Here is a 13,648-nt window from a genome sequence, read left to right as displayed (position 1 = left end):
TCCAGCACTTCTCCACCACACTCCAAACACTCCTTTTACCCATCTCAAATCTCAACTGCCTTAACTCTGCAACTCCACTCTCTCCTCTGAACTTGACATCATGACACCTCCTACAGTTAAACGCAGCAAGCGCCCCCAACTACAACCCTGGCACACTAAGCTGACCCGTTACCTCCAAAAATGTTCCAGAACTGCTGAACGCTGCTGGAGAAAGTCTCACTTTGCATCTGACTTTGTCCACTATAAATTTATGCTGCGCTCCTACAACATGGCTCTTTCCTCTGCAAAAGTAAACTACTTCAAAACCCTCATAAGCACACTGTCCCATCAACCCAAACACCTGTTTCACACTTTTGATGCTCTTTTTCGCCCTGTGACTCCCCCCTCCTTCCACCACAAACTTTGCATCTCATTTCAGTGAGAAGATCTCTACAATCAGGAAAGAGATCTCTAATCTCTCTCCTACCCCTATTATTACATCACCCAACCCCACTCCCCCTGCCATCCTATGCACATTTGCACCTGCTACAGCACAAGAGGTTTCTGCTCTGCTCCTGTCCTCCCGCCCCACCACCTGCTCCCTCAATCCTATTCCCTCGCATCTCATCCGCACTTTGTCTCCCTCTCGCTAGCATTTTCAATCTCTCCCTTTCCTCTGGCACATTTCCCTCACCCTTCAAACATGCAACCGTAACCCCAATTCTGAAAAAGCCCAACCTTGATCCCAACTCCCCATCCAACTACCGCCCTATCTCGCTACTGCCATTTGCCTCCAAGATCCTCGAAAGAGTTGTGTACGCCAGATTGACAGACTTTCCCAAATCCAACTCTCTGCTTGACCCCCTTCAGTCTGGATTCCGCGCTGGGCACTCTGTCGAAACTGCTGTGACCAAAGTATCCAACGATTTAATTGCTGCTAAATCTCACGGCCAATACTCTATCCTAATCCTCCTTGATCTTTCTGCCGCATTTGACACTGTTGATCATCAACAGCTTCTTCACATTCTTCATAACTTTGGTCTACGGAATACTGCTCTCTCCTGGTGCTCCTCCTACCTCTCCCAGCGCTCTTTCAGTGTTTCTTCCTCTGGTTCTGCCTCTTCTCCCCAACACCTCTCTGTCGGCGTCCCCCAAGGTTCTGTCCCCGGCCCCCTATTTTTCTCCATCTATACTGCCTCCCTTGGTAAACTCATCAGCTCCTTTGGTTTCCAATATCATTTATATGCAGATGACACGCAAATCTACCTGTCCTCCCCTGATCTCTCTCCACCCACCTTGACTCGTGTTTCTGACTGCCTCTCTGCTATTTCCAACTGGATGGCTGCTCACTTCCTTAAACTCAACCTGTCCAAAACAGAACTTCTAGTTCTTCCTCCCTCAAGTGCTGCTTCTCCTGTTGTCTCCATCCAAGTCAACGGCGCTACTATCACCTCTACCTCGCAGGCTCGCTGCCTAGGGGTTCTTTTCGATTCTGACCTCTCTTTTACTCCCCATGTCCAATCGATAGTCAAATCCTGTCGCTTCCAACTCAAGAACATAGCGCGCATCCGCCCATATCTAACGCCAGACGCGGCTAAGATACTGGTTCATGCTCTTCTCTCTCGCCTCGACTACTGCAATCCCCTTCTCACCGGTCTTACATGTTCCCAGCTTGCACCGCTGCAATCTATAATGAATGCGGCTGCAAGGCTTATTTTCCTATCCGGTCGCACCTCCCACGCCTGCACACTCTGTCAGTCCCTGCATTGGCTTCCAGTTAGATATAGGGCCCAATTAAAAATTCGGCGCTTGCTTACAAATCCCTACATAATGCTGCTCCAACATACCTATCCTCCCTCATACACAAGTATGTCCCGTCAAGACCCCTGCGCTCATCCCAAGACCTACGCCTATCCTCTGCCCGGATCCCCACCTCTGACGCTCGCCTTCAAGACTTCTCTAGGGCTGCACCTATTCTGTGGAACTCCCTACCCTCCTCAATCAGACGTTCACCCAGCCTTCACTCCTTCAAAAAAAAAAAAATCTTTGAAAACTCACTTCTTTATTAAAGCGTATCAATTAAACTGTCAGCAGGTTTCTCATCCTCCACCCCATGACTCCTTTCCTGCAACTGTCAAAAATGACCTACCAAGCACTCAATAAACCCTTCTCTAAAACGATTTAATTCCCCTACTTTGACCCTTTGTGTCACTATACCCCACTCCCTCTAGCATGTAAGCTCATTGAGCAGGGCCCTCAACCCCCTCTGTTCCTGTACATCCAGTGGTCTGATCTCAATTATGTGTCTGTTAGTCCACCCATTGTACAGCGCTACGGAATTTGTTGGAATAATAATAATAATAATAATAATAATAATAATAATAATAATATTATTATTACGTTTGCTTTGTGAATTCAGACAGGTGAATCAAAAACCAAACTATGCACATCTGTTCATGACAGTGTATAAATTTAAGGCCTGGCTAGCAGCTTAGAATTTTTTAGTTTTTCAGCAACTATTCTCTAAGCCTTACTTACTTTGATCATCAATTCCATCTCTTAAAGGAACATTAAGACAATAATATCTTCCACTTTCAGCTCCAACTTCATACATGTCACCTGTGTAGATAAGAAAAAAAGTTGACAGCCAGAGTCAGGGGTACCCAAACCCGATTCCTGAAAACATGGGCTCCTTGGGAGGATAGCCCTTTGGGTTAAACCATCTGGTAGTCCTGGAGACCACAGGGCAGGCAACTAAAAAGGATAACGCTCCCCCCCTCCCTCCCCCCTCTCCTTCTCTCGACTCTTTCTTCACCTTCTCTATCTATGTGTATATCTGCATAAAGGCAAATGTAGCCTTCTAGAGGGGGCTGTGAGCGGCACACCCCGAACACAACTTAAAGCACGGGAGGACCTAATGACGCTCTCACACGAAGCAGCCCGAGATAAGCGGGCATTGACAGCCCAGAGGCGACCCGGCAGATAGGGAGCACACTCTTACAGGGGACACGTCCTCGTCCCACAAACAGGTCACACAGGTTACCATGGATAGAGGGTTCTGCTTTTTTCTTAATCTCTATATATCCTTTTAGTTATTCTCAAAAATAAAAACGGACAGCCTATGGCTCACTATGTCAGGGGACATTTATGCGCTTTAATTATGCAGAACAGGGAACAAGGGGGAGGCACTCCGTTAGGCAGCCACCGCCCATACATGCTTTGGTAGAATGGATGTACCCTGTTTATTATGTATGCAGCCAATGTCGTGAAGTGCATAGTGCTCTTGTGATATTTATGTTATATCTGTCAAAATAAATAAAGAATTTTTTTTTTTTAAAAAGAAAAAAGTAAACGTATAACTTAACAAGTTAAGGAGTTTTTTTTTGTCAAACTGCTTGAAGAAAAAAAAAAAAAATGGACAAGAAAGCCCCAGAGGCAAGCCAGCAAAGGGTGACACTTTCCCTTTCTTCAGAATGCCCCTTTAAGGGGTCTGACAAGTAATTCACAACTAAAAGGGGAAATTTAATGCTAGCCTTCTTGAGTTGCACAATACATATGACTAACAAGCATGATTGGAAACTTCATATATTTTATTGTTCAGCCATATTTTCTTTATTGGCAGCCCATGATTTCTCGCACCATTAGCACTAATCTGTAGTTATTATAGTTGTGTCGCTTTAATAATGACAGAGGTTCCCTGACTTTCATTCCTGCAGCATACAAAAGCAACAAACTGCTAGAAGCAATGCATTCATTCAAGTGTGCCCCCCACTTAGAGCTGTAATTGCAAATATTAAATTATTGAGGTCAAAGATGATCTTTAAAAGGGCATTGCACTTCTATTACAGGCATTAGCTTTAAGTTCACAGATACAACCAAAAATTCCAGAGATTACTTAAAATGCAATCTATACGAATCTGAATAAATAACTTACCAGTACCAGGGAAAAAATAATTGCCATATTTGTGAAACGATACAGTCATAACTCTGTCTGTGAGATAGAATGCTTCCTGTACCCCATCTCCATGATGGATATCAATATCTACATAAAGAACACGGGGGTGATATCTGAAGAAAGAAATGTAAATTACTTAACATGCATCCCCCAATGTTTTTAATAAGAACGTAAATTTTCTGTAAGAATGAATGTTTTATCTAACCAATTGACTTCATGTAGCTAGCAGTGTATTAAAGACTGTGTAAGTTCAGATAAGCAGATAAAAAAAAAACTTATTTAAAGAAAATTGGATGCATTATAGTCTGTAGACTTGTACGGGCATCATAAAGGAGTTCTAATGACATACTACTAAGTATATAGGCACGTGAACATTGAAGATTTAAACATCATGAAATGCCAAAAGAATTAACAATAGGTAACAATTTAAGGTTTTCCCTGCGGTGTAAAGGGTGGAAGTGTGAGTTTTACTTACCTTTTAGCCCTTGCGATGCTGGTCTTTGTGGGGACATACTGCCTCATTGGCTGAGATCATCAATGTTGATTGTCTCAGCTAATCCAATGCTTTATCGTAGGAAAGCATTGGGAAACTATTACACATGGGTAGCAAAACGCTGCGCTAATCAGATTGAATTAGCCAAGTTTCACTCTGACAGCTACTATTGGCGCTTCCTCCACAATAGCAGACAATTTGACAGCCAATAGAGACATTTTAACCCTGATATTTAAAGGAACACTTTAGTGATATTGTATCACCAAACAGAAAGCTCTCAATCCTGTAACAGACCTCCCTAAAGAGTGTATATAACCAGGGGAGGGCTGGCAGCCTTAGGCCTGGGGGGCAAAACCAGTCAAGTGGCCCATTGCGCCACCAAATCAGTTCACCATCCATGCCCACCTTTTTCTGGTTTTATAACGGATATTGATGTAATGCTAATCAGTAGCTCTTTGCCATACCCGCTCCTTCACGGCTCTGACTTTCAATGTTGTCAGAGCACAGGCTGAGAATCTCTGAGCTTGTGCTCTGACTCAGTAACTGAGCGCCGGAACCACGAGGGAGAGGATATGATATGACTGCACCTACTGCTGGTGCGCACCAGTGGACCACCAGCGAATCGTTTAAATTAAATATGCTGGTGTACCCAACTTGTGAGCTGTGTTGGCCGCCGGGCGCCTCTGTGGTCATGGCACCCTGCGTGACCGCACAGCTTGCCCACCCCAACGGCTGGCCCTGCTGACACACACTGATGTTACTACTTAGACATCCCTCAATATTAATACAGAGATGAGAGTAAACACAAATAAACTGTGGAAACTAGAGCTGATCCCCCCAAAATTTATAAAGGTTTGCTTAGAGGATTTATTCAAGATTAAATCATGCCTCCTCCTCTCTCCCCCATGCGCTGCTCTGTAGGCTGGGAGGAAATGAAGAGTAATCACAGTCTCCCAGCACAACGCCACCTGTGGCTGCATGGGGAACAGCTGTTTAATGTAATGCTTGCAGGACGGCCAGCTGCCGCAGAACCTCTTTGTTTCCGTCTCTGCAAAGGGCTCCAGGCACTGCTTGTTGTGAGTGTGAGCCACTGTAAATTAGGGGCAGAGGGCACTTGCACTGCGGTCAAGACGGGTCTGGGCAGGAGGAGAGTGCAGTGCAATCAGTGCACTCCCCTCCTGTGGGTCACCAGTAGACTGGTGCACCTGCCCAGGATCAGAGCCGGTGCAAGGATTTGTCCCTTTAATGTGAGGTAAATTATAGATTAGTGTCACTAATAATATACTAGATTGCCTACTTACAATTAGATGAGGATGATGATGGGCTGCAGTTTGGCTCCACTGGTCTGGTGTAGAACAGGACCTCTGGAGGCTGTTTGCAACTGTGGTCACAAAATTCAACGTTCTGGGAGAATTGGAAGCAGCTCCATTTTTTTGGGGCCTCTTACACAGCTCAAGGTCTGGGCTCCAGTGCCTGACGGTGAGTATGCCCATAAGGCCCACTCATAAGTCCACTTGTATGTTCCACCCACCCATGAGCTCGCTCACAGGGAGTGGAGTGTGTAGGGGATGTGTTATGTGTTATCTAATATGTGTGCTTATGGTATGTAGTGTATAGGGATACCAGTTTGTGCAGGTGATGCAGTGTGTTTGTGTGTAGTGGAAGCAGTGTGTATTTGTGTATAAGGGATGTATTATGTGTTTCTGGTTGTGTGTGAGGGATGCATTGTGTGAATCTGTGTTTGTATGCATAAGGGATGCAAGGTGTGTGTCTGTATGTGTGTGCATTGAGTGTAAGAGATGCATTGTGTTTCTGTGTGTATGTAAGAAAAACAGTGTGTGTGTTTGCATGTGTGTGTAAGGGTTTGCATTGTATGTTTCTGTGTATGTGTGCAAATGATGCATTGTCTTTGTGTGTAAGGGTTGCATTGTGTGTGTGTAATGGATGCATTGTGTGTTTCTCTGTGTGTAAGGGAAGCATGTTCTGTTTCTGTGTATGTATAGGGATGCATTGTGTGTTTCTGTGTATGTATAGGGATGCATTGTGTGTGTGGGTGTGTGCGCGTAGTGTTAAAGAGCTCCCTGTCTTGCCCCCTGTCCTATAGAGCTGTCCCTTCTGTCCCTTAGAGCTCTCCTCTGCCCCTTAGTGGTCTCTCCTCTCCCCCACCCTCCCCTAGCGGTCTCTTCTCACACTCACCCACCCTCCCTGTGCTCTTCTCATCCCCCCTCCACCCTCCCTGTGTTCTTCTCACTCCTCCCTCTGTGTGTTCTCACCCCCCCGTGTTCTTCTTACCCCCCCCCCTCCTCCCTGTGTTCTTCTTACTCCCCCCCTTGTTCTTCTTACCCCCTTCTTCTTATTACTCCCCCTTCTTCTTACCCTCCTCCTTCTTCTTACCCCTTCCTTCTTCTTCTTACCCCCCTTCTTCTTCTTACCCCTTCCTTCTTCTTCTTACCCCTTCCTTCTTCTTCTTACCCCCCTTCTTCTTCTTACCCCCCTTCTTCTTCTTACCCCCTTCTTCTTCTTACTCCCCTCTTCTGCTTACTCCCCCCTCTTCTTCTTACTCCCCCCTCTTCTTCTTACTCCCCCTTCTTCTTACCCCCCTCTTCTTCTTACTCCCCTTCTTCTTCTTACCCCCCTCTTCTTCTTACCCCCTTCTTCTAATTACTCCCCACTCTTGTTCTTACTCCCCCCTTTTTCTTATCTCCCCTTCTTCTTACTCCCCCTCTTATTATCCTCCCTCCCCTCTTCTTACTCCCCCCGCCCCTCTTACTCCCCCCTTCTTCTTACTCTCCCCCCTCCCCTTTTCTTACTCTCCCCCCCTCCCCTTTTCTTACTCTCCCCCCTCCCCTCTTTTTACTCTCCCCCTCCCCTCTTTTTACTCTCCCCCCCTCCCCTCTTTATACTCTCCCCCCTCCCCTCTTTATACTCTCCCCCCTCCCCTCTTTATACTCTCCCCCCCTCCCCTCTTTTTACTCTTCCCCCCCCCCTTACCCCACCTTCTTCTTACCCCCCCCCTTCCCCCCCCTTCTTCTTACCCCCCCCCTTCCCCCCCCTTCTTCTTACCCCCCCCTTCCCCCACCTTCTTCTTACCCCCCCCTTCCCCCACCTTCTTCTTACCCCCCCCTTCCCCCACCTTCTTCTTACCCCCCCCCTTCCCCCACCTTCTTCTTACCCCCCCCTTCCCCCCCCTTCTTCTTACCCCCCCCTTCCCCCCCCTTCTTCTTACCCCCCCACCTTCTTCTTACCCCCCCCTTCCCCCACCTTCTTCTTACACCCCCCCCCCCCCCCTTCCCCCACCTTCTTCTTACACCCCCCCCCCCTTCCCCCACCTTCTTCTTACCCCCTCCCCTGTAGGTGGCCGAGCTGCACTCCGGTCCGCGGTCCCGGCCGGAGTGACAGGAAGGTGCTCAGTGTGCACCTTCCTGTCAGTCCGGCCGGGTACAGGAAACGAAACAGAAACTCCTGTTCCGCGCGGAACAGGGGTTTCTGTTTCCTGTACCCGGCCGGACTGACAGGAAGTGCACACTCAGTGCACTTTCCTATCACTCCGGCCGGGACCGCGGACCGGAGTGCAGCTCGGCCACCTACAGGGGAGGGAGGGGAGAATCTGTTCTGCAGCCGCCTGAGCGCTCTGTAACGCTCGGCGGCTGCAGCATTTAAAGGGCCGGCCCGCCGCGGCCGGTCCTAAAAGAATTTCGGGCGGCCTGGGGGGCAATTGCCTCCCTGCCCCCCGGCCCAGCCCGCCCCTGTATATAACCAGGGAAGGGAAATCTGACAAAGCTCGGGTTTTAAAAGATAACAGTTATGTGCACTTTTTGTTGATTTGGTTCTTTTCAGTTCTAGGGACGTGGTTCATGTAGGCACTAGCCTTGTGCAGTGCAGAGGTAAATAGGGATTATTACAGTTTTTTTATTGCCTCTAGCCCCTGTTATTATCTTTCAGCACTGAGCTTTGCCAGATTTCCCTCCCCTGGTTATATACACTCTCTTTAGGAAGGTATGTTAAAGGATAGAGAGTTTTCTGTTTGGTGATACAACATCTACAAGAACCTCTTTAGTATTGTTCTAATTCTATACAGGGGCTCTAGCTATTGCCCTGTCCAGTGGTGGTTTATATTAGGTGTCTTATAAGACATTGTGCCTGTAGTTCCCACCTTCCCCATAGTTGTCCCTAGACATCTGTTAACCACATTGTATGTTTAGCTACTTTAGGCATTTTTCAGTAATGCAAACAGGTTTACATTAAAATGCCTGCAGGGACAGGCTATACTCACCAGGACAACTACAGTAAGCTGTAGTAATTCTGATGACTATAGTGTCCCTTTAAACTTTGCCGTTTCTCCAGAACAGACAGGGACATGACACCCAAACCACATAGTTGCCTATAGTGTCCCTTTAAAGAGAAAAAAATATGATTCAAGATTGTAACAAGAACATTAATTCAGAAAAGGACCAAAATCTCCAAGAACTATTCATCTGAGTACCAGAGCCATGATTATCAGCAAGTGTGATGAAATTACTGATGAGGCCATGTTATCATCACCACTAAAATGAATTGTAGTTTATTTTGCTCCCAGCGTTTGAAAAAGCACAGCAGGCAGAATGTAAAATTAAAAATGCATGCTCTGCAATACATATATAGATAAAGACATGTTTGGCATAGTACATCCTATATGATAATAAATGTAATGAACAAGTGTTATCTGACTCAAATTACAAAAATCAGTCACGCTAGATCTCCAAACTGCTGAGAGGAGGAAATGCTTATATCTGTGCTATGTTTTAAGCACTTTGAAGTTACATTAGATTATTCCTGCTTAATTACAAAGGAATCCACACAGTTGGAGCAATTTCATAAGAAAATAAAGAAAAATATATATTTTTTTTAACAAGCCAGTTTCTTCCTCTTACAAGTAATATTAAAAGACACAGTATGACCACATACTAAATATAATTTATATGGCCCTGTATTCGAAAACAGGGCCTAGGTCATTTAGATACAAATATTAACTTTTCAGCACTATCAAAATAGTGAAGCAAAAACATGAATATGAAGTCAAATACCACCCTAATGCTTTAAATAGTAATCATCTAGCTGTAGTATCTGCTACTCTCTTCTACTACTACTACCTCTAATCACCCATTGTCTATGAACTCTGCAGTGTTCTACAAACTTGTTCTCTTAAAATAAATAAAAAATAAATCTCTATACCAATAGGTAAGAACTGTATTAAATTTCTGTTTCTTAGCTCATATCTGCAAATCCTGGCCTTTAGTGAAATAGAGATTTATCTGAATGAGGCTATTTTGTATGTCAACACTTTCCATTCAAATTAGCACCCGCTTCCCCTTGATAAATAACCCCACTACAACATAGCAACTACAACTCTCTTTAGAGATTATATGGTACCAAGAGTGCTCTGGGCATCTTCCCAGACAAGTACTTAAATGGACACTCCAGGCACCCAGACCACTTCTGCTCATTGGAGTGGTCTGGGTGCCAACTCCCACTACTCCTAACCCTGTAAGTGTAATTATTGCAGTTTTTTTTAAAAACTGCAATAATTACCTTGCAGGGTTAACTCCACCTCTAGTGGCTGTCTACTAGACAGCCACTAGAGGTCTCTTCCTGGTCCATAGCACAGGAAACCTGTGCTAGAGCGTCGCTGGACGTCCTCACGCTGTGTGAGGACCTCCAGCGTCGCTCAAATCCCCATAGGAAAGCATTGAAAATAGTTTTCAATGCTTTCCTATGGGGAGACCTAATGCGCATGCGCATTAGGTCTCCTCGGCCGGTGGGCGGGATCAGTCTTGCCCGCCGGAGCCAGTAGGAGGAGCGGCGCAGAGGAGGAGACAGCGGCGAGGGACATCGCCGCTGCCTCAGGTAAGTGACTGAAGGGGTTTGCACCCCTTCAGCAACTGGGGATTGGTGGGTGGGAGGGAGAGGGACCCTCCAGTGCCAGGAAAACGGATCGTTTTCCTGGCACTGGAGTTTCCCTTTAACAGTTAAAACCATTTGCCCTTTTGCCCAGCCCTAGGGCATTTAACAAGAGCATTTTGACACTTTTCATTTGACCATTTTATTAAAACTCTACTAAATTTGATGGTTATCTATCAAATGTATTGTGCTTTTCAGACACACTTCAGGTTTGGGAAATTCTACAGACTGTTTATGACAGTGCAGCAAAACCTTCCATCTAGAATTTTTTTTTTTTTTTTAAGAGCGTAAAATTGCAGGCCTGCCAGATCAAAAAAAATAAATAGAATTATTTTTTTTTGTATTATATCTCTCTCTCTAGTATTATCATTGGCATTTATATATTGCCAACAGATTCCGTAGCACTTTACAATATTATAAAAAGGGGGAGATTTAACAATAAATAAGATAACTACAAAAACAAGAGCTTGAAGAGGACCCTGCTCAAACGAGTTTACAGTCTGTAGGAGGTATATCTCTATCTATAGTGGCCCCCAACTGCATTTTACCACCACAACACATAATATGTAGAATTAGACAACCTAGGTAATTTAACATGAGGCATCTTTTTATCATCAATTTCTGACAAATTTAGTGGTCTCCATTATTTTATGCGGCTGCATTTCCCCAAGTACAGTAATACCCCACCAGTTCACTTTAGTCCGGTTTTTAGAAACTTATAGGATGAAATTACAGAGACATGTCTCTTTGCTTTCTTCCACCATATGTCAGATTGCATTGTTGGACACCCTTCCCAGCTAGGGGAGTTTCTTCAGCCCACTGCACAAGGTATGGCACTTTTGTCAGATGTCGTGCACTGTACAGTGATTTACAAGAGCTCAAGCTAGCTTTGGAGCCAATGACTTTTGTAGGACTGCCTTGTTGCTCTAATCCAGGGGTTCTCAACCCAGTCCTCAGGCACCCCCTACCAGTCCAGGATTTGGGGATTACCTGGGTGTGTCTAAGGTGTTTTTCTTTTCTTTTTCTAAACACCTTAGACACACCCAGGTAATCCCTAAACCCTGGACTGGTAGGGGGTCCTTGAGGACAAGGTTGAGAACCCCCCTGCTCTAATCCTTTGCCAGAATTATGAGAGATATAGCTCATGACATTTGGACTACTGGTGATTGCCTCCCCCTAGTCAGCCATTAGTTTCCAACTGATAACGGATCCCAGCATGCATTAATGCAGCCCGGAATCAGCTGTCAATTACACACACCACAGGACCACTGAAACTGGCTGTCACGGTGGACCTATGGCATATCGCAGCAATTCAGGCTGTAACTGAAAGCAAGTACACCTCATGATTGTGGGGCATGCGGTTATGAAGGGCAGGGCGGTCACCCTGGCTGGCTATGCTTTACATGCATAGCAACCATGGAGACAACTGATGGCTTACCCTGAGGGACCTGGGCACCACTAATGATAAGATGCCCCAGCCCTTGTAAATCACAGTACAGTGCAGGACATCTGACAAAAGTGCCATACCTTGTGCAGTGGGCTGAAGAAACTCCCCTAGCTGGGAAGCGAGTCCAATAATGAAATCTGACAAAGTTTATGGCAAGTTTATACATATTTACTACATACTTTTAAAAGTACCTGTAATTCTTGCTGGATTTTGATTTGCATTTTTGTTTGAAAGTGTTTGCTTGCTTGTTTAAAAAACGTCACAAGTGATGCATGCCTTTTTAATATAATGAGAAGTAGAAAAAACACATAGCATTGCCAAGATATACCATGAGCAATATCCTTACTTTTGTTTGAAAGTGTTTGCTTGCTTGTTTAAAAAACGTCACAAGTGATGCATGCCTTTTTAATATAATGAGAAGTAGAAAAAACACATAGCATTGCCAAGATATACCATGAGCAATATCCTTACTTGAGTAGCTCCAGAATGCCAATTACAATATCATTGACGTAACAAAACCCAGAAGCCTGTGAGAAAAAAAATAAATAAAAACACATTTTAGCACTGTAAAATGTTTATTTTCATTGATGTATTCGAATGAACCACGACACGAAATATAGATTGTGACTTTCCATATTTAGATTACACAGTAAAGTTTACAAGTTATCAAATCGCTGCAGACAAAACTTGGATGATTATTAACCATCCACTGTGAAACACTTACCTCAAATTTCTTTGCATGGTGCAAACCTCCAGCCCAATTAATTGCAATGTCACAGATCTGGGATAAATAATAAACATGAATTTAAATGTTGCCATGTCATTTCCAATACTGGGGATAGCACCAACAAAGTACAGTTGTTGCAGCTTTCATCTTGTATACTTACAACGTATTTTAGCCATTAAGAGAAATAATATTTAAAAATATTGAAGTGACTATATTTTTTCTGCATGCTGCAAACCTTCATTCAAATTATAATTTGTGAAGTTTGACACCAAGGTAGTGTATGTGGCATGTCTTACAATGAACGCAAACCAAAACAGATTATGGAAATCCAAAAGAAAAAACACAACAGCCTGAAGTACACAGGACTTTACTAAGGTATACACTATTAAAAGTACATGGTAACAGAACACATTTTAGCCTCAAATCAAAGAGCATCACATTTCATCTATACATTGTGCTAACAGAAATAGTAACAAAGTATATTTTAATTTAATATCCTAATTTTGACACCTTATCTACCTGTCAGTCAGCATTAGACCTTTATGTCAGCAGTTTTGCCCTTTTGGTTTCAGTATGTGTCCAGTGAATACTAGTAGAAATTAAATTTATTTTCAGTACTCCAGGCACATTTAAATGGACAATATAGTCACCAAAACAAGTTTAGCTTAAATTATGCTGTTTTGATGTATAGACAATGCCACTGCAGTTTTACTGCTCAATTCTCTGCAATTATTAGTTAAATCACTGGGCCTGTTTATGCAGGCCTAGTCACACCACCCTTCATGTGACTTAAACAGCCTCCCTAAACACTTCCTGCAAACAGTCATCTAATGTTTACCGTACATTTCCTTTATTGAAAGTTCTGTTTAATATCTCCTGCTCCGTTAATAGCTAGCTAGACCCTGCAGAGCTCCCTGTGTGTGATTAAAGTTAAATTTACAGATCAGGAGATACAAATCTGTAAAGCAAGTTAACATATGATTGACAAATCATGTTTTATTAGCCAGATTACATACTTCAGGAAATAGGATATATAAATACAGGAAGAGGGCTGTGCCCTCTCCTCAGAAGGTTTGAGGGTTAACTTCTGTTGGGCCGCTGCCTACCTTA

The 13,648-nt window shown here is 44.2% G+C and overlaps 1 protein-coding gene across 1 annotated transcript in view; it reads right to left on the bottom strand.

The window, feature by feature from the left end:
* Positions 1 to 13,648, bottom strand: part of HDAC3 (histone deacetylase 3) — a 33,494-nt gene that overhangs the window by 13,063 nt on the left and 6,783 nt on the right. Inside the window, exons 5-8 of the mRNA XM_063447982.1 lie at positions 12,536 to 12,592; positions 12,283 to 12,338; positions 3,914 to 4,047; positions 2,518 to 2,598 (exon numbers count right to left, since the gene is read on the bottom strand). Of these exons, the coding sequence (XP_063304052.1) occupies positions 2,518 to 2,598; positions 3,914 to 4,047; positions 12,283 to 12,338; positions 12,536 to 12,592 (328 nt within the window). The remainder of the gene's footprint in view (positions 1 to 2,517; positions 2,599 to 3,913; positions 4,048 to 12,282; positions 12,339 to 12,535; positions 12,593 to 13,648) is intronic.

The sequence above is a fragment of the Pelobates fuscus genome, chromosome 3 (assembly GCF_036172605.1).
Source record: "Pelobates fuscus isolate aPelFus1 chromosome 3, aPelFus1.pri, whole genome shotgun sequence".
NCBI lineage: Eukaryota > Metazoa > Chordata > Amphibia > Anura > Pelobatidae > Pelobates > Pelobates fuscus.
The sequence above is the reverse complement of the archived record's forward strand: the minus strand, read 5'-3'. Positions and strand labels throughout refer to the sequence as shown.